The sequence below is a fragment of the Channa argus genome, chromosome 20 (genome assembly GCF_033026475.1).
Source record: "Channa argus isolate prfri chromosome 20, Channa argus male v1.0, whole genome shotgun sequence".
NCBI classification, from domain to species: domain Eukaryota; kingdom Metazoa; phylum Chordata; class Actinopteri; order Anabantiformes; family Channidae; genus Channa; species Channa argus.
Genome location: NC_090216.1, coordinates 14,295,342 through 14,313,980, shown reverse-complemented (window position 1 = coordinate 14,313,980; position 18,639 = coordinate 14,295,342). Strand labels below are relative to the sequence as shown.

Genomic DNA, 18,639 nt, shown 5'->3' with positions numbered 1-18,639 from the left:
ACTTTATGCAGAACCTGGCATATAACCAACATGTGGATGGATTTCATCAAACAACCTAGAATGAGCATATAAAGCTTTTTTTTTTAATTGAAGATTTCTTTCAAAAAACCTTGGCTTGTCCCAAACTAGCACATAAAGCAGTCAAGCTAAATCTATTTCATGCATTCTGTTGCCTGCAATAAAACCTGTGTATTTGTTTTAGGCTACGTTGTTCACATTTGACTTGGTTGACAATACTGACTAGGCAAGGATGTAGTTGGATAGCATAGTTTAGAAATCGATTGTAGGTCACTACGTCGGTTTAAAATGAAATCAGAAAATGGCTAAATGTTTTCATTTTACATAGATTATCAAAACAAAAAATTCAGTTCAATTCAACTTTATTTACCTAGCGCCAATTCACAACAAAGTCATCTCAAGGCACTTCACAGAATAAAGTCAAGACTATAAAGATGTATAGAGAAAACCCAACATTTCCCCCTTTAGCAAGCCCTAGGCAACAGTGGAGAGGAAAAACTCCCTTTAGTGGCACAAACCTCCAGCAGAACCAGGCTCAGGGTGGGCGGCCATCTGCTTTGACCGGTTGGGGTGAGTGGAAAGGGGAGAGAGAAAAGAACAGAGCAACAACAAACCATTGGGCAGGTTGGTAGGAACAGTAGCATTCGCACTGAAAAACACACAACTCCAAAGCTGAGGGCACCTGCAGAAAGGGACAGAGAGAGGGGGACAGAGAAGGACAAAGACAACTATAGGAGAAAACACAAAAAGTTAATGTCATACAGTGATGACAGTTGTGGGATGCCTTTGTTTTTGCTTTCCTTATTCTAAATGGCATTTGGCAGATTTGTTTCCCAGCATTTGTTTTGCAGTTTCAAAATGAAAGTCCTTGAGCTACAAAGCACAAGGGCCCCAGAGACATCATACATTCAATTGCCAAATTTGGCAGTTCTCTGTTTTTCGGATGTAATTACAATATAATTTTTATAAGACTTGACCAAATTTCCCTACCTGATGTTTCAACAACATGCACAAAATACACTTACACTGGACTCATTGATGTTTTGCTTTTTAAAAAAAGACTTTGTTTAGTTGATGGTTTGTGTGCATGTAGGTATCTGTTGCATTTATGTAATCATCTTCACAAGGTCCATCAATATTCTTTTATAGTGACAATGTGAAATATTTCCTACATTTTTCATACCTCATCGTTATACGGTATAATTGGTGAAAGACCAGCTTAAGATCTAATGGCAGCTTTAAACTGTATTAATTTAATTTAGTTGCTAACTTAAAAGTGAAGACTGCTAGGGATGATTTAGGGACATTTTATAGCATTACTTTACAGTAATTGTAAGGCTAATGCTTTCAAACAGACCTAATATGCTGTATGCTTATGAGTGAGACATAAGCTGTTCTCCCAACCTGACTATAAATACAGAAGTTAAAATGATTAAACAGAAAGTCTTTTTATAATTATCGTCTGTATTTGAGTGCATGTTTGTGCTTTGTATTGACAGCTGGATTTGACAGGCTCGCCTAATTATAGAAGAGACAGGTGAAAACAACATTTTACTTTTTATCTAGTTAAGTTTGAAGCTCTCTTACTGTCTCATGAACAATCGGTTCTGTCACAAAAGGCTCTTATAGAATAAGTTCTATTCCAAACATCCAGATGTAGGCCAATAAAACAGTTACCCACACGAATAAAAAGAAATACGAGAGAGAAGAAAGAAGGGAGAGGAAAGAATATCTTAAAAGCAGGGCCTGATAGGTTTGTTTGATATACTATCCATTTTTTATATTCTATTATATTTTTAATACTCTATTATAAATGGATGTGACTCGCACCCATTCTTTGCCCTTAACCTGTGCGGGGACTGAATTAATTTCACTCAAAACATTTCCCACCTTTTTGCACGCTTTTTGTGAACTTCCGGCTTTACCACCACAAACATTAAAACAAATTGTGTAAACCTTCGAATGCAGAAAACTTCGTACTACTGTATATCTTAAACCACAAATGTGCCAAGAGCTATGGCCGGCACTGACCAGCAGAAAGGTAGGGTTTGCCGTGCAGGATGTGGAGGCTTCCACCAGAACTCATCATGCCAGTAACCATGGTGATATAACGTCAAGCTGTACAGAGCATTGATCATTATCATCCAAATAATCCCCATTCCCTCAGGCGACTCTCACCTGCAGTACCCTTCACACTCTGAATATGACACTTTTTATTAACATTCATGTAACTTTTTTTCTCTTTCTCTGTCTGATTTATTTTTACTATGACTATGACTATGAAGTTAAATGTTAATATTATCAAGTATTAGGTGTTTGGTTTTGAGTTAATATTGATTGTTTGTACATGTGGACACCTGTAACTGCAACCTAATTTACCAGAACACTGTCAAGCTGTCTTTCAAGTTGTGACAGTGAGTTCCCTTTTTCTCCCAGACACGCCGTACAGAGGAGGTCAGGAGCGAGACCTAAAGGCGGCCTTGAAGGGGACAGATCCCTCCATCCCTCTGGTATTTGTTAGTGGGAACCATGACCTGGGCAACACCCCTACCCCCAGTACAGTGGAGCAGTACTGCAGTGCTTGGGGGGACGATTACTTCAGCTTCTGGGTAAGCTGATTTTAGGATAACATAGAGGTCCTGCTTTTCTGTGTGAGTTCCTGTGTATCATCATTTTCTTTCCTAGAAGCACGCTGTCCCTTTACTGTTGCACTTCCATACAGTTAGGAGGCTTATAACAGAGTTTTAAAAAATGCTGCAGCAGAGTCTGAGATATTATGACCTTTGGTCTCTAGTATGCGAGTGACTAAACTCAATATCATCTTTATGAGACCCTTTCCTCTTGGTAAAGACAAATTTCCAGTCTTTAGACTGCTTTATTTAGAGGCACAGAATATTTCTACAGACTGATATGAACAGATCATCATGTTTCATTGTTTCAAAATGGTGGAGCACTATACTCAGTAAAAAAAAAAAAAAAAAAGAAAACATATTTTTAAATTATGAGTCCCAATCAATTAAAAATTTTATTGGCTGTTTACTTGCTGAGATGTTTTTGCATGTAACAACAATACTTTAAAAGAGATGTCCACACTAGTGTCCCACCTTAACTGAAATCTGTACACTATGGAAAGTATGACTGTAACACAAAAATTAGAGTTGTAATCAGTACCTAGCTTTTAGAGAAGTAGGTTCTGTGTGATTTCCCTCTAGCTTTCATCTGTAGGTCTTTTTTTGCCAACCTAGCAGTGTGTTTTCATGTTGAAGTCACAGTTGACATTTGATGTGAATTATATTCCATTCAGCTTTTAAATGTACGCCTACTCCCATCTGAACAGAGAGCTTTTATATTATTACCCAATGCCATAAACCTCCCCTCAGCACCAGGGCCATGCTCTATGCCCACTTGGGTCATGTGTCAATCTGTGCATAAACAATTGTAGTTGAATTTTTAAAATGAGAGGAAAGTTTAATGGTTGTCTGTCCAGAAGTTTGGTTTTGCAGGTATAGTCCAGACAGCAAAAACTACTGTAAGAAAGTAGCAATGACCCTTATATGGCCCTTTGTCATAATATAAAAGTTGTTTTTTTAGTTCGAGAAATCAATGAGCTGTAAGTAACCAGCACCTGGAACATGTCTTTGTTTTCTCTCACCTGTTGTCTCAGGTGGGTGGAGTCCTCTGCCTGGTTCTAAATTCCCAGTTGTTCTACGATGACTCGGCCTGCCCTCAGCTGAAGGATGCCCAGGAGAAGTGGCTAGAAGAGCAGCTGAGCAGGTCTTCTTCCTCCTCCTCTTCAATGGTAGTATGGCATCAGTGGCATAACTGTGTGCTTGTTTAACCTATGAAGAAATTAATTTTGATATGTGTCTGAACGATACCTTTTGCAACTATATAAAATAACAAATGAATTTTGTCCTTTGTCCGTGTACTTCTCTACTCAGGTACCCAAACATGTACTGGTGTTTCAACATATACCTTTGTACCTAAAGAGCCCTGATGAGGAGGATGACTACTTTAACCTCCAGAAGGGAGTCAGACAAAGCCTACTGGACCGGTTCAAGAAGGCAGGTAGGAGATTGTGGGCTTGTTAAATCTTTTTCTTTGATTCGTCTTTATATGAACCAGCTCAAAGTGACTAAGCAAGTATTTTGCTCAAAGGCATTTCAACATGACATATCATTAGTCTCTTTTAACTACCTCATGTTGTAAGTCCAGTTTTATTTTTTGTTTGCCTACAATTCAGACTCACTGAATGAAGACATGATTCATATTGTTTTTAATGTCAAACCTTTTTCTTTTCCAGGAAACTAAAAGCAGTATTTTCTCTGGTGATGGATTTAGGCCACTGTGAAGTGGTCTTAAATTTTTGCTTGAAGGAATAGTTTAGGGTCTTTGAAGGTGGTCTTATTGAACGGTAAATGGTCTTTAGAGCACTTTTATCCAAAGCTCTTTACAACGTTGTTTCTCATTCACCAATTCCCACACCAGTGATGGCAGCTGCAATGCAATGTTCTCACCTGACCCACCGGGGGCAGCTTAGGATTCGGAGTCTCGCCTAAAGACACTTTGACGTGTAGCTAAGAGGTGCCGGGAGTCGAACCACTGACCCTGTTGTCCCTGGACAAAGTTGAGTGATTTGTATAAACATATATACTGTAGCAGTTTTTTCCTGCTTCCCACAGGGTACGCGATCGGCATTCCTGATTTGCTGTTGTTCTAGCGACCCTCTTTCTTAACCAGTTGTGAACGTGAATGGAGTTAACTTTGTGTGGTTCACTCTAGAGTTCAGTTGTCATCCAGACAGCCTGGATTTGTTTCTGCCAACATAGATTCTATTTGTTTTTATCTACATTGTTTTGAATAAGCGTGAGTATCATAAGGGTTTTAACAGTACTACTAAGGGCACTCTTATGTGGGCAACTGTGGCGCAGGAGGTAGAGCAGTTGTCCATCAATCCCACAGCTATTGGTTCGATCCCTGGCTCCTCGGGTCAAATGTCGAAGTGTCCTTGAGCAAAACACTGAACCCCAAGTTACATTTACATTTAGTTATTTAGCAGACGCGTTTATCCAAAGCGACTTACAAGGGAGATACAAAACAAGTAAAAATCTAAATTGAGGAGAAAACATAAAAGCAAAGTCCTATCAGAAAAGTGTTTACATTTCAAGTTAGTTGCTCCCAGTGAGTGTAGGCCAGCTGCTTAGCAGCTCCCCCAATGGTGAGATCAGATCAGAGCACTGTGCACAGTATCACTGATTTTCCTCAAAATATAACCAAAAATATGAGTATTAAAAGCATCTTAAACAGATGTTGAGTAAATATAAGTACAGTACATTCTCAAGATAATACCTCTTTTTCGCTCCTTATTTTCAAGAATAAATTTACGGCTGTATTTTTTTATTGAATGTTGAATGTTTGAGGGCTTCAAACTGCTGTGACAGACAGTTCTGATTATGCTAATGACTATTTCAGATTGAATTTATGGACATACCCATAACATTCAGGTGGCTAATATTTACTTTTAATTGTTTTATCATGTCTTCATAGTTTAGTAACATACCAGTCCAATGAGAAATCAGCTGCTAACAAGGCAGTCAGAGACTGTGCTAGATGTCTCGAATACTTATGTTTCCATCCTTACATCCTAAAGTCTGGTTGCACTTGTGGCAGCAAGCGTTGCCAGCATCGACTCCAGTGAAGTGTAACCACACTTCTTTGTATGTTTAGTTCTCTCCACCATTGTCACCAAAAGGCAGTTTTGTGTCTGTGTGTCTGCTGTGCTGCAGTATGGGAGGGAGGGAGGCAAAGAGTGAGTGAAAGAGAGAGAGACTGACCCCTGTCCTCACACACAGGCTTGGAGTGAGATTCCTCTGGACTGGAAAGCAAAATGCATCATAATGTAGTTGAATGTCATAATCAAGTAGCAATAATAAATAGGAAAGTTGTTTTCTTAATTTCTCCATTACCGGTAGAAAAACCATTAACGTCTAAGCTTATTTCAGTTTCACTACCCATCCATAGATAGAAACAAGGGATGGATCCAATCAAAAAAGACATGATACACCATAGAGACTTTTTCTCAGAAGACAATGCTGTCAGTAGCATTTTAAAGGCTGTAACATCACCAAAAGCTGTAGAGAAATATAATGTATGGTTTCTGTTGTTTTTCCCTCAGCTCTGTAGAAGCAAATGTTAGCGTCAGTCAGCTGGGTGAACATAATGGTAAACAAGAGAGATTGGCATACTGGTTATGTATTTGTTTTTTATTAATGTGCCCTTATTATGCCATTTCCTTCCTTCCTCTCTTTTTACTGGATAATTATAAATCCTCCTAAAAACAAAGTCTGGAAATTTAACACGTGGACGTGTGTGTGTGTAGAAAGTCACTCAAGTTTTTATTCAAAAAAACGTTGGGACGATGTGTAAAAGGTGAACAAAAACAGAATGCAAACCACCAATCCATATTTTATTCACAATAGAACATGAACAACATATCAGATGTTGAAACTGAGAAATTTATCCATTTAATGGAAAATATTAGCTTATCTTGAATTTGATGGCAGCAACACATCTCAAAAAAGTTGGAACAGGGGCAACAAAAGCCTGGAAAAGTAATTGCTGCAAATAAAAAAAATGGAGGAGCATTTGACAACTAATAAGGTTAATTTGCAACAGGTCCGTAACATGATTGTTTTTTTTAAAAAAGCCTTTCAGAGAGGCAGAGCCTCTCGAATGTAAAGATGGGCAGAGATTCACCAATCTGTGACAAACTGTCTAAAAATTGTCGAACAATTTCAGAAAAATGCTCCACGGCCTAAAATAGTGCAGACTTTGAATATCCCACCATCTAAACTATATAATATCATCAAAAGATTCAGAGAATCAGGAGGAATCTCTCTGCACAAGGGACAAGGCCAAAGGTCAAAACTGGATGTGCGTGATCTTCGGGCCCTCAGGCAGCACTGCATTAACAGGCATAATTTTCTACATGGACTTCACTGCATGGGCTCAGGGACACTTCAGTTCGCTGTGCAATCCACAAATGTAAGTTAAAGCTGTATTATGCAAAGAAGAAGCCATATATGAACATGATCCAGAAGTCGCTGTGTTCTCTGGGCCAAAACAAATTTAAAATGGTCTGAGGCAAAATGGAAAAATGTTCTGTGGTCAGATGAGTCAAGGTTTTAAATTCTTTTTGGAAACCATGGACAGGGACCATCCAGCGTCCAAAGCCTGCATCTCTGATAATGTTGGGGTGCATTAGTGCCTATGGTGTGGGCAGCTTACACATCTAGAAAGGCTTCATCAATGCTGAAAAGTGCATAGAGGTTTTAGAGCAACATATGCTCCCATCCAGACAACATCTCTTTCATGGAAGGCCTTGTATATTTCAGCAAGACAATGCTAAACCACATACTGCATCCATCACAACAGTATGGCTTTGCAGGAGAAGAGTCCAGGTGCTGAACTGGCTTGCAGTCCAGACCTTTCATCAATGGGACACATTTAGCACATCATAAAAGAAAAAATCCAGCAACAAGGGTCAAGGACTGTTGATCAGCCAGAATCCTGCATCCGACAAGAATGGAACAAAATTCTCCTAAAACTCCAAAAACTGGTCTGCTCACTTCCCTTCTGCTCACATTTACAGCAGACAGTTGTTAAAAGGGGATGTTACACCATGGGAAACATCACCTTGTTCCAACTTTATTTATGATGTGTTGCTGCCATCAAATTCAAAATGAGCTAATATTTTCCATGAAATGGTATATTGTCTCAAAATCTTATATGTTGTTGTTTTATTAATAAAATATGGGTTGATGAGATTTGCAAATCATTGCATTCTGATTTGTTGTTGTACACATTGTCCCATCTTTTTTTTAATTGGTGTTGTAAAACTAAACTAACACAATGTGCCTTCTGGTATTCTGAATAGGTTGCATTCAACCACAGATTTTTTTTTTAATTCCTGTTCATGCTGTATGTTTCTTGCCTGCCTCTTTTCCTCTATCTCCCCCTGCACTGCGATTTAAAAAAAAAAGAAAGAAAAAAAAGTCAGAAGCCATGCAAGCCATGCTTATAAAATAGACGCTGATTTCCACTAACTTCATTGCATATGAACAAGTATAAACAACTCATTGCACAGTCAATGAGTTCACTGTATTCAACTGGCCTCCACAGTCACAAGATCTCCATCCAATAGATCACCTTTAGGATATTGTGGAATAGGAAATTCACGTGATGGATGTGCACTACATGATGCCATCATGTCATATGGACCATCCTCTAAATACTTTTTTCCAGCATCTAGTTGAATCTGTCCCATGGAGGATTAGGCAGTCACGAAAGCAATAGGGGCTCCAACCCAGTAGTAGCAAGGTTACCTATTAAAATAGCCAATGCGTTTAAAACCAGACTACATTAAGGGCAGGTAGTATGTGAAGTCCATACATAAATAATGGATGACAAACATGCTGCATCTTGTAAATTTGTATAGGAAACATGACTTCACATCATGAAATGAAAATGAACACTACTCACAAAAAGTTAATGATATTCGACTTTCGGGTAATTTCCGAATGCACTTAATATGCACTGCAACCTTTACAGGCTTCTCTAAATGTTTGAATGCACATGTGCAACTGTTCAATGTTTCAGTACTTATTGCATAACATGGATCCATGGATCACGTCTGATCCCGTGATCAACCACTAAATGTTCTTGTTCAACGACAATTTATATTTAAACATTCCTCTTCGTCATGCTGTTCACGTTTTGACATTGATGACGTCTAACAATTGACAAGTTATTGAGACGTTAACATTTGTTGTTGTGGTGTACCCACCACTGTTGGTAGCTTTTGTTTTAATAACTATCATTGCATGCTTCTACCTAAATACCCTACTTTTATGATATAATATAATAGCAATAACTTTTTCTCTTTCCCATAAATTTCACCCAAATGTTAAATATCCCTAACTTTTTGTGAGTAGTGTACATTTAAGTTCACATATTCAAATACGGTAGATGAAACATACAATTACAACAAAAGAAGGAATGTCACAGTATGCGCTTCATGTTTATGTACCCTCTGTCCATCCCTGTCCTGTGTCATACATAACAATAGGCTGGACCGAAATGTCAAGCTCTGTCTCTTGAATTCATCCGGAAATGTCTCTTTCTGTTACCACAAAATGATTTTAATTTTGATCAAGCTAGTAGGAAAATGTTCCATATCAAAATTACAAATAAGCTGTTAAATTCAGCTCAGCTTTGCCACTTTTAGTATTACTGATGACTTGAGAAAAAAAAAAAAAAAAGAACACACACACACACACATACACACACACAAGAATCAAACCAGTTTATTGTAGAATAACTCTTAGTTCTTTCGGATCTCTCATCTCTCTTTATGCCCCCTCTGCTCTATCCTTCATCTTCTGCTAGAAGTATCTTGGTGACTGATGCTGTAATGTCTGTATTCTGAATCCTCTGGAGTCGGTCCTTGGGGCAGGCTTGTAAAAGAGACTGACGGTGTGATCATTACTGTCCTCTGTGTCACTTTATGATAGAGCCACAACTGTACATTTGTACCGGATACACTGTTCTCATCAGGGTCACTGCCAGAGCGATGACACAGACTGTAAAGAGGTTATTGTGTAAGTTACTTGAATTTTTACAAATGAGCCATAATATTTTTACTGTAGAGGAACATAGTCAGAAAACCATTCTTAAATTTTCATTTAAAAAAAAAAAAAAAAGGATTGATGGTTTGCTTTTTAGAACGGTTATTAATTTGTACCAGAAAATGAATCCGATTAATGCTTTTTATTTTGAACAGATCCACATTTCCAGGATGGACTGTTAGTCCGTACAGACATTCATGCTTTCCAGCTGATGTTTTAACAAATTGTCATGAAAATTCATACTGACATTTAGTAACTTTGGTGATCCTTTGACTTTTTGTCATGCTCCATCATGCTTTTATTGTCCAATAATTTGGTTTATGACCAAATATCCAAAAAGAAAAAGGCATTGTTTTTAACTTCAGCTGTACATTGTGTTTGGTGCTAATTAGAAAATTTGATTACACGCTTAGCATATACCTACCATGACATGAGCATGCTAAAATTATCATTGTGGTATCACCCTATGAGCCAAATGGTTGGGCACATGTGACATAACCACAGTGTCTGAAATTTGAGTCTAGCTGGGGACTTTTGCTGCTTTTCCTCGTGTTTTCTGTCAGCTCGTCACTTCCACTTTAAAAAAAAAAAAAGAAAATCTCACCGTGATCTTGTTAGCATGTTTACTTATCCTTTACCTAAAATTACTGCTTTGCTGAAGTACAGTCTCAGAGTGGTGCTAGACTGGCTGTAGGCTGTTAGTCTTGTTTTATATTTGTGTTTTCTTGATTATGAGAGACACGCTTATGAAATCATTTAGGACTTTTAAAAAAAAGCATTTTTGGGAAATTGGCACACACTCCTCTTACTTACATATTAATTGACTGTCTACACAAAATACATAACAGATCACATCATATTTAAACAAAAGTTATATTTTTCATAATGCACCCACATCGCAAAAGAGCAGATACATTATATTATACATTTCATGAAACAAAGCCTAACAAACAGGAAAGCTTGCATGAATATGGAATTCCTCCAGGGCAAGCAAGCATCTTGTAAAAATATCCCAGTGGATTTCGAGGAGAAAACAATCAAAAGGAGACTATGTTATTTACTGCGTAGTGCTGAAGAAAGAGAGTGAAAGTGTGTTGTTTGTCTTCCTTTCTGTGCAGTGAGGGGCTGTGATTCCTCTCATCCATGGTAAATTACGTCTCTTCTGGCCATACAGTGGCTATGGTAATTCTTTCCCCCTCTTTGCATTTTCATCACTGTGACTGCTTATTCTGGGTATTTTCTGATCGCACCCCCCCCCCCCAATCAGGCACGCTCGCACACACACACACACACACACTCCCTGGTCTATCCTCACAGCTGTACCCTGTGATGTGAAGCCTCCAGATGTGCTCTTTACTTTTCTTTGCAATAAAAAGGCCTTTTGATTAACTTCACATATAAGGTTCTACATAAGCTTCTATACACCTTGTGTCAGGTTCACCCAGGCACAGTCGAGCCTGGCACAAATCAATAACGAACATGAAGCATGTGTCTTATCTACATTTTTGCAGCTAACTGTCATATATTTTTTCCAGGAAGACAAACAAAGGAAAGTGCTTTAGGATCCTGTACCAATAACACATTAAGCTTTTTAATTATATCCTTTGTGGGCTGCTCTACAGTTCTTCTTTCACAGTCTGACAAAAACAAAGACGTAATAGTGGATGTGGAGGACTTGCCTCATTCTTCTTGTAGTATTTTGTAATTCTACAGAATGCAGCCTTGAAATGGGATCTCTGGATGGTACACAAATTTTACTTTGGCATAAAATCAATCCTCATGAGTAAGTGCTCAAAGCTGTTTGTAACCGAGTTCTCCAGCCACTTCAGAGGTGTCTTTTGTGGTGTCAGTTGTCTTGCTGCAGCTGGGGATTTGGCTCAGCATTTGTGAGGTTATTGCTGCTGCTGAGTTTTTGCTGACCTCCAACACTCCACTGACGTATGATGGAAATAGAAGCCAGGTGGAAATCATCTCCTGCAGATGAGGAAAAACATTTAATAGATTTTTTTTTCCTTACTCGGGTATTTTTCATTCCACCCTAATTCTTCGTTCTCATGGAATATATGTATGTAAGGAGATGCTGGACTAATTGTGTGTGCAAGGATATTTATTTTCTACATTTTGTGTGTGTGTGTGTGTCTGTGCATTTTGCATATAAATTGCTGTGCAGCGGTGCATTTTCTATGGATAATCTATTCTACAGCAACTATCTATATGTTATCTCAGCAACACAGCTGCACATGGGAAAGGTGCAACACCAATTAGTCTTTCTCTGGCTCATCAGAGCAAACAGTTCCACCATGGGAACTGTTGACTGCAATCCAGCACAAATTAATGATACACTGTCTCTGTGTGACAACCCCCTTTTGGGCAAGTGAAGTATCTCGGCATCTCTCCTTTATTTGCACAAGCAATTATTATGGTTTGTGATTTGACAGTGATTTGGCTGATATTAAATTTTAAACCTTTTATTAAGCCTTTGTTTCTGTATTGAATATCTTTTGAGTTTACACTATGCAGCTGATTAATAAACAACCTGTTTCAGAAGCGCAAATAAGTTTTTTTTTTTTTTTTTTTTTTTCTTATTTTGTGGTATTTACTATTTGGTAGAGGATGTTTGTCAGTACAGTGGAGTCAATTTGTTTTAAAAATCACACAAATCCCTGAACACTGTGGAGAAAGATCTTTACTTTTGTTAAGGCTACTTCTGTGCAGCCTCATCACTGTCATACTCTTAATCATCTAAATAATATTCTCTTCGGCTTTATTGTTTGTACCAATGCTCGTTTTTCAATGCGCATCTAACACAGTGTTTAGTTACTTCAACCATAGCCAAGCTAAGCCAACTTTATTTGGAAGAAAGCCATGGGGAGAAAAAAAAAATGCAGGTTGCTTGCCTGTTGAGGATGTTGAATTGAGAACACATCCAGTGTCTCTTCAGAATCGAGGTTTGAATTCCTGTGGCTGAGGACCGCTGTTTCCTTTTGAAGAGGCGAGTGGAGTAACAGAAATCCCTATGGTGCTCTCAGCCTTTCCTCTCTTTATAGATGGAGCACTGTAATTAGATTTCTTTGCTCCGCATCCTCCTCCAAGGTTTACTCTCTACATTCAGGATACTCTCAGTACACATGCAAACAAGGATGAATGAACAGACACACAGATACAGTAGACTGACAGATACACGCTTCCTTGTTGCCTATTTGCCTCCAAACCCTGTATATGCATAGAAAAAACAAGAGCGCAGCTGAGAAATTCATTGGAATTCCCAACATTGCTAGCAGCTGTAGGGTTGTACATACAGTACAGTTACTAATTAGAGGCAGAGATTAGCCATGTGCTGCTCCACATAGTCTCTCCATCTTTCTTTCTGTGTGTCTCAGTTTCTCCTCTTACTCTTGCCTCTGGTATATCAGCAAGGATCTCACTCTGTTCAAAAGTGAAGATCCATTTATCACCCAGTTGGGGATATGGCAAGAGTCCATGCTTAACCTCATTGTTTTAATTATGAGATTTTTGTTTAGTTATTTTTTTTTTTTTTACCTCAACGATGGTGGAGGTGACTTACAGTGCATTTAGACAAGAACAGTGGCTACATGTTGTTTCAGGTACCAGTAAAAAATAAACCAATCTTAACACATTTTAATAATAAGGTTAATACAGTAGAATGTTAAAGTCTTCTGCCAGTGAAGTGCACTTGCATGTATTTGATTGGCCATTGAGGCATCTTGCTGCTGGATGACGTCCACGGTGTTGCAGCAAAACAAGTCAAAACAGTTCGGTTGCCACCCCAGTTTTGGCATCTTAGCTGTGTCAAAGCAGTGGCCTCATTGAATGATTGAATTATAGCTTTCATCTACTGATCCATCATCTTGTCATGTTGGGAAGATTCTGAGCCATTAAATTGTTAGATGTCCCTGAAGTAATGTTCAATGCTACCTCCTTGTTTACAGTTTTTAGCTGTAGATGAAAGTCTTACCTTGTTTCAGCTCAAGTCCAAAGTTTACATCTCTCAATTCTTATGTAATTATTTTGAAAAATATGGTTATATGACATATTAGGGGTAAAATTATTCACAAAATTTGTGGTTTGGTTTATATAGTTTTAGGATTATGGTTTTCCGTTTGGTACATTTTGGTGAATCATGTTGAATTTGGGCCAAGAAGACATTAATTTGTCTCCATTTTCAAACAACTCTTGTTAAATTGTGTGTGTGTGTGTGTATATATGTGTATATACATATATATAACAATAGGTTTTGTGCAAACAAAAAAGATGCAGCTTTGTGAAAATTACCACATTATAGATTATGAAGTGCAGTATAAATTTAACAGTTTCAAAAGAGCAGTTCTCTGTTGTTTCTGTTAAGTGTGATGTTTGAACTGATCAGCCACAACACTAAAACTGTTGGTATAATGTTACTATTGAGTTAAGTGCAAAGACCCAAAGAAAAGAGATGGCAAGAGGAGGTATAAAGAAAAGGGGTATTTATGAGGAATTTAGAGGGGTGAACACAACTAACGGACTAACTCTGTCTCTCTCTCGCTCTCTCTCTCAATGAACAGGACTAAACAGGGACAGACAAAGATAAATAATACTCAAACTAAATCTAAGGCAGACAGAAAATACACAAGAGTAACTAAAACAGGGAGCAAGATATAAACTAAGGCGGATAACTAAACCACAGAACAAAACTTGACAGAATCCATAAATGGGGAACAGGCAGGGAGGTGCGTATCCAAACGGGGAAGATCCAGGAGCGTGAGCAGAACACAAAACAAACTGGCAGAGAACAGTGGGGGGGAGAGCTGGGTATAAAAGGACAGGGGAACGGGGGAAACAAATCAGGACAAACGAGGAAGGTGAAGAAACCAAACAGACTAACAGGAAGAGGCACCGGAGGAGCAACAAAATAAAAGCCAAGGACAGGAAATAAAGCTGGACAACAAAACACAGGAACAGGACTGTAACAATGTCAGCATGGCCACTCTGAGCAGTCTGCTGCCACACAGCAAAATGTGATAGACTGTGTGCAGAGGTTGTAGAAGTACGTGAACTCTATCCTTGAGTAATGGTGGCCAAAAAATAAAATAAAAAATCTTTTTATACAAGTAATAGTACTAAGCACAATATTGACATTTTACTTAAAGTAGAAAGGTAAATGTACTCCACTAAAATAGTATTTTCAACATTTCTTTTTATACACTAATTCATAAAAATTGAGGGTCAAAGATCACTGTTGGTAAAGGTGTAGCTGATTTTAATCAGTTTATGTGCCGACCAGTGATTAACCCATAATTATAAAACAGCATTTTTAAATTTGAAGAAATTTTAAAATTTAAAATTTAATATTACAACCACCTGGTGGTAATGTGGCTTCCTGGTGTAGAGAGAGCGTTAATAATGTGTCTCAAAGATTGTCATTATCTGCATGACGTGTCATATAAATCCTGTGACAAGAAGGAGCTGCTCTTTCTTACATGAGCATTTCCACTAAACAGTCCTACTACGCTGATGTCCTCTTAAATAGTTCCTAATATTGTGTTATTCTAAGTATTTTTACTAACATTTTTAGTTGAAAATATTAGACAAACGTATTAATTTAACCATTTTCAACTTGGTTTGCTTTTACAATTTTTTTTCCTGCCTGGAGGACGTTTGTGGTGTGGCGCTCACTGCAGCACAACACCTTTCCTGTCACACAGCTTCTCGATTTAAACTGAAATATATCCAAACAACCAATGAAAATGTACTGTTTTGATTGAACACTATTGCTTGTTAATTGTAGCATAAAAAGATTTAAAAAAAACATTTTAATTGCAGCTTTTGCAGTTCAGAAATTGCATAAAATTGCAATATAAATTTGAAAAGGATTAATCCTTTAGGCTTATTATTTCATTTGAACCATTCCACTCTTACCAAGTATAGTATAAATATTGTGCTATATCTTTTGAAACCCAGATATTGTATCTGACAATTACTGTAATTTTGCAAACATAACTCTGAATGATTGTGATACAACTTAAACTACTTCTTTTCTCTGTGACCACTGCAAACATGGATTTGTTGATTAATATATGGTTGTATCCACGATGAGTCTGTGACATTTAGTTCAAACCTTCTGTTTGAAGGCTTGTCTTACTTGAACCGTGAAACATAGGGATCATAGCTTGGAAAATTCAGGATGATTAGGTACTACGTGGGGAACCAAAAAGGCCCATGGATAGATGACACATTCACTATTTTGTTTCACAGCTCTCTTTACGGAAATGTGTTTGTAACTGGAGAACACAAGAAAAGGGATGCTGTGCAATGACTGATGGCTAAATGTGATTTATGGGAAGCCAGGGCTGCAAAATGCTTCACCACGCTACATTATTTTGTATCCCTCTGTTATGCAAATTATCAACAGCCATTTCATGATGAATTATTTCCCAGACCTGCACATTAATGACAACCCCTCTTCAATACGAACACAGACATTGCATGTTCTCTCCTACGCAGCCCACAGACAACTTACAGATGTGCAGATGACAGCTCTGTTCTCTGTTGAGTTTGTGTCAAAGCGAAATAAGGAGAAATGGTGGAAAGGTCTAACAAATGTCTCCTAAAGGTGATTGCAGAAAAGACAAGGTTTAGATTCATGATAGGAGCTTGGCTTGCAATTAGCAAATCCAATCTTGTAACCTGCAAATCAGTGACCAAAAGATGAAAGGGAGATGATGGAGAGTGGGAATGGAATGAAGGGAGGGGCATATTGAAAGAAGAGGGCAAAAACATCAAACAGGACTAGATTTGTACTGTTTTTACTTTCTTTGTTCCTTTGTTTTGGAGGCTACATCTGCGACCACTATTAGCATTTAAATAGTAAATGTTGTTTTAAATAGATTTATTTAGATGACTGCGGCATATAAAAACCTAATATACACCAACTAGAGGCTCATATTATAAGGGACTCCCCTCTCTGTGCATTTTTTGCAACCCATGACCAGAATTCAATTTGACTCTAGGTAATTTTACTCCGTTTGCATTCAATATCCCCCTCACTCACACACACACACACACACTCTCTACCTCCCACTACCCCCCACTACCCCTAGCTCCCACTCTCCTTCACTCCTTCCCACCCTCCCCACCTCTGTTTGTCAAAGCAAAGGCCAGTCCACAGATGGGAGTCTTTATCACAAAGAAATGCCCAAAAAAACCCCAGCACTGTTTCAAGGCTGACAGGTAAATGGGATTTTCGCAGAGACCGAGACAAGACATAAAATTATCATCGAGTTATTATCATAGAGTGTATGTTTTCGTGAGGGCACCCGCTCAGCAACAAAAGGGAATGAGGCGAATGCAACAAAGCATAAAGAAGAGACAAAAATTGGGGGAAATTGGACTTAACAATCCTCCACTGAACGTGATACTGCTATTTAACACCCTGAACACATACTGTTTTCCTTTATCGCTCCAGGTAAAGCAAGAGACTTGCGCTTAGCATGGTGATATGTGTAATTCTCTATGTGGCTGAATGCCTTTGGTTTGGTATTGTCAGTGGAAAAAGAAGCATTTTATTCTTATGTAACTTCATGGCTAGAGCCGTGGCACTAACATTAACATAGTTATGGGTTTATGTCCCATCGGGCCACCCACGCTGATTGTACTGCGGGGTACTTTGGATGTACAGAAAGTGATATGTGCTACTTTGATTGGAGTGAGGCGAAGGGAGACGAGTTGTGTATCATACTTCATGATTGTCAAATTAAAGCCATTTTCCCAGAAGGGTGCCAGCTATCATTATCCTGGAGCTGCAGTACATACAAGTCCACAAGTTCTTAAGCTTCCTTTCCAGCCAAGAACAGCAGCAGCTCTTTGCACTCACAACTTGTCCTTTCTCATTGAAGGTGGGCGAATCCTGAAATCAGCAGCTGTAGTAATTCAAGAAAATGAATACCTGCAGTTTCCTGACCCTTGAATAGCAAAAAAAAAAATAAAATGTGTCTACACAAGTCAAAAGGAGACGCCATCATTTTAAACCCTGTTTTCTCTAGTGGAACTACTTCCTTGCCAGCAGTAGATAAAATGCCCGATCTAAATGTTGCTGCGTTTCCAATCTTCATTATGCTGACAATGTATTTTGAAATGTTTTGCCATCGTAAAATATGTTTCAAACTGCCTAAAATTTTTGAAACTCTGGAATGAAAATCTTAACTATGCCAACGTGTCAAACTAAGACATTTAACCAAGATGTCCTATGAGTCCGAATGCATGATTCTTCTGATATCTGCTCCTGTTGCTAATGTTACAAATGCTTATCCCATCCTACCTTCAGTTGTTTTGTAATAACCCTTGGGATAAGCAGTTTGTCCTGTTCCTTTCTCACACCTGAGGAGTCCATATAAGCTCAGGGACCTATCAGACATTAGCTTAATAAATCTATTTTGACTAGAGTCTGATCTTTGCTTCCGTGAAGGCCAAGACAGAGAGTTGCTGATGTAGGTTTCACCCTCATCACTGTGTCGGTCTAAGCAGGGTTGAAGCCAATCAATAGTTATGTGCAATAGCAATTTCTCTAGAACAAGAACAATTTCTTATTTTTATTGGCGTGAAACAATGCTTAGGTATTTAGGAGGCGTAAATTGTTTTTGCCTTTTACTTCGCCTTTTATTTTATGTCTTTTCAATTCCATACATTCCATATCAGCCTCCTTCCCTCCCTTTGAAAAATGCCTTCCTTTATTTTCTGGCAGACCATTTCAGAGGTCAGCTTCATCTTCTGACTGCATTGCAAAAGGGACAGCTTTCCCACTGTCTTTGTTTAGTTTTTTCAGTTGTTTATCTTTTATTCATACAGTCCATCTTTCGGAGATTGAAAATACTTTTCTTTCTCAGACAGGTCATCTATTCTCTGGGTTTTGTTAGTAGACAAGCACCCAGGTGGAGCGGTT

At 38.3% G+C, this 18,639-nt stretch overlaps 1 protein-coding gene across 2 annotated transcripts in view; it reads left to right on the top strand.

Moving 5' to 3' along the window:
* The window catches only part of cpped1 (calcineurin-like phosphoesterase domain containing 1), a 37,376-nt gene that overhangs the window by 12,977 nt on the left and 5,760 nt on the right, over positions 1-18,639 (top strand). The window contains exons 3-6 of one of the 2 annotated variants that reach the window (XM_067488404.1): positions 2,455-2,627; positions 3,683-3,817; positions 3,960-4,086; positions 9,591-9,677. In XM_067488404.1, coding sequence (XP_067344505.1) covers positions 2,455-2,627; positions 3,683-3,817; positions 3,960-4,086; positions 9,591-9,677 — 522 coding nt within the window. The remainder of the gene's footprint in view (positions 1-2,454; positions 2,628-3,682; positions 3,818-3,959; positions 4,087-9,590; positions 9,678-18,639) is intronic. The other variant, XM_067488405.1, reaches the window with a different exon arrangement.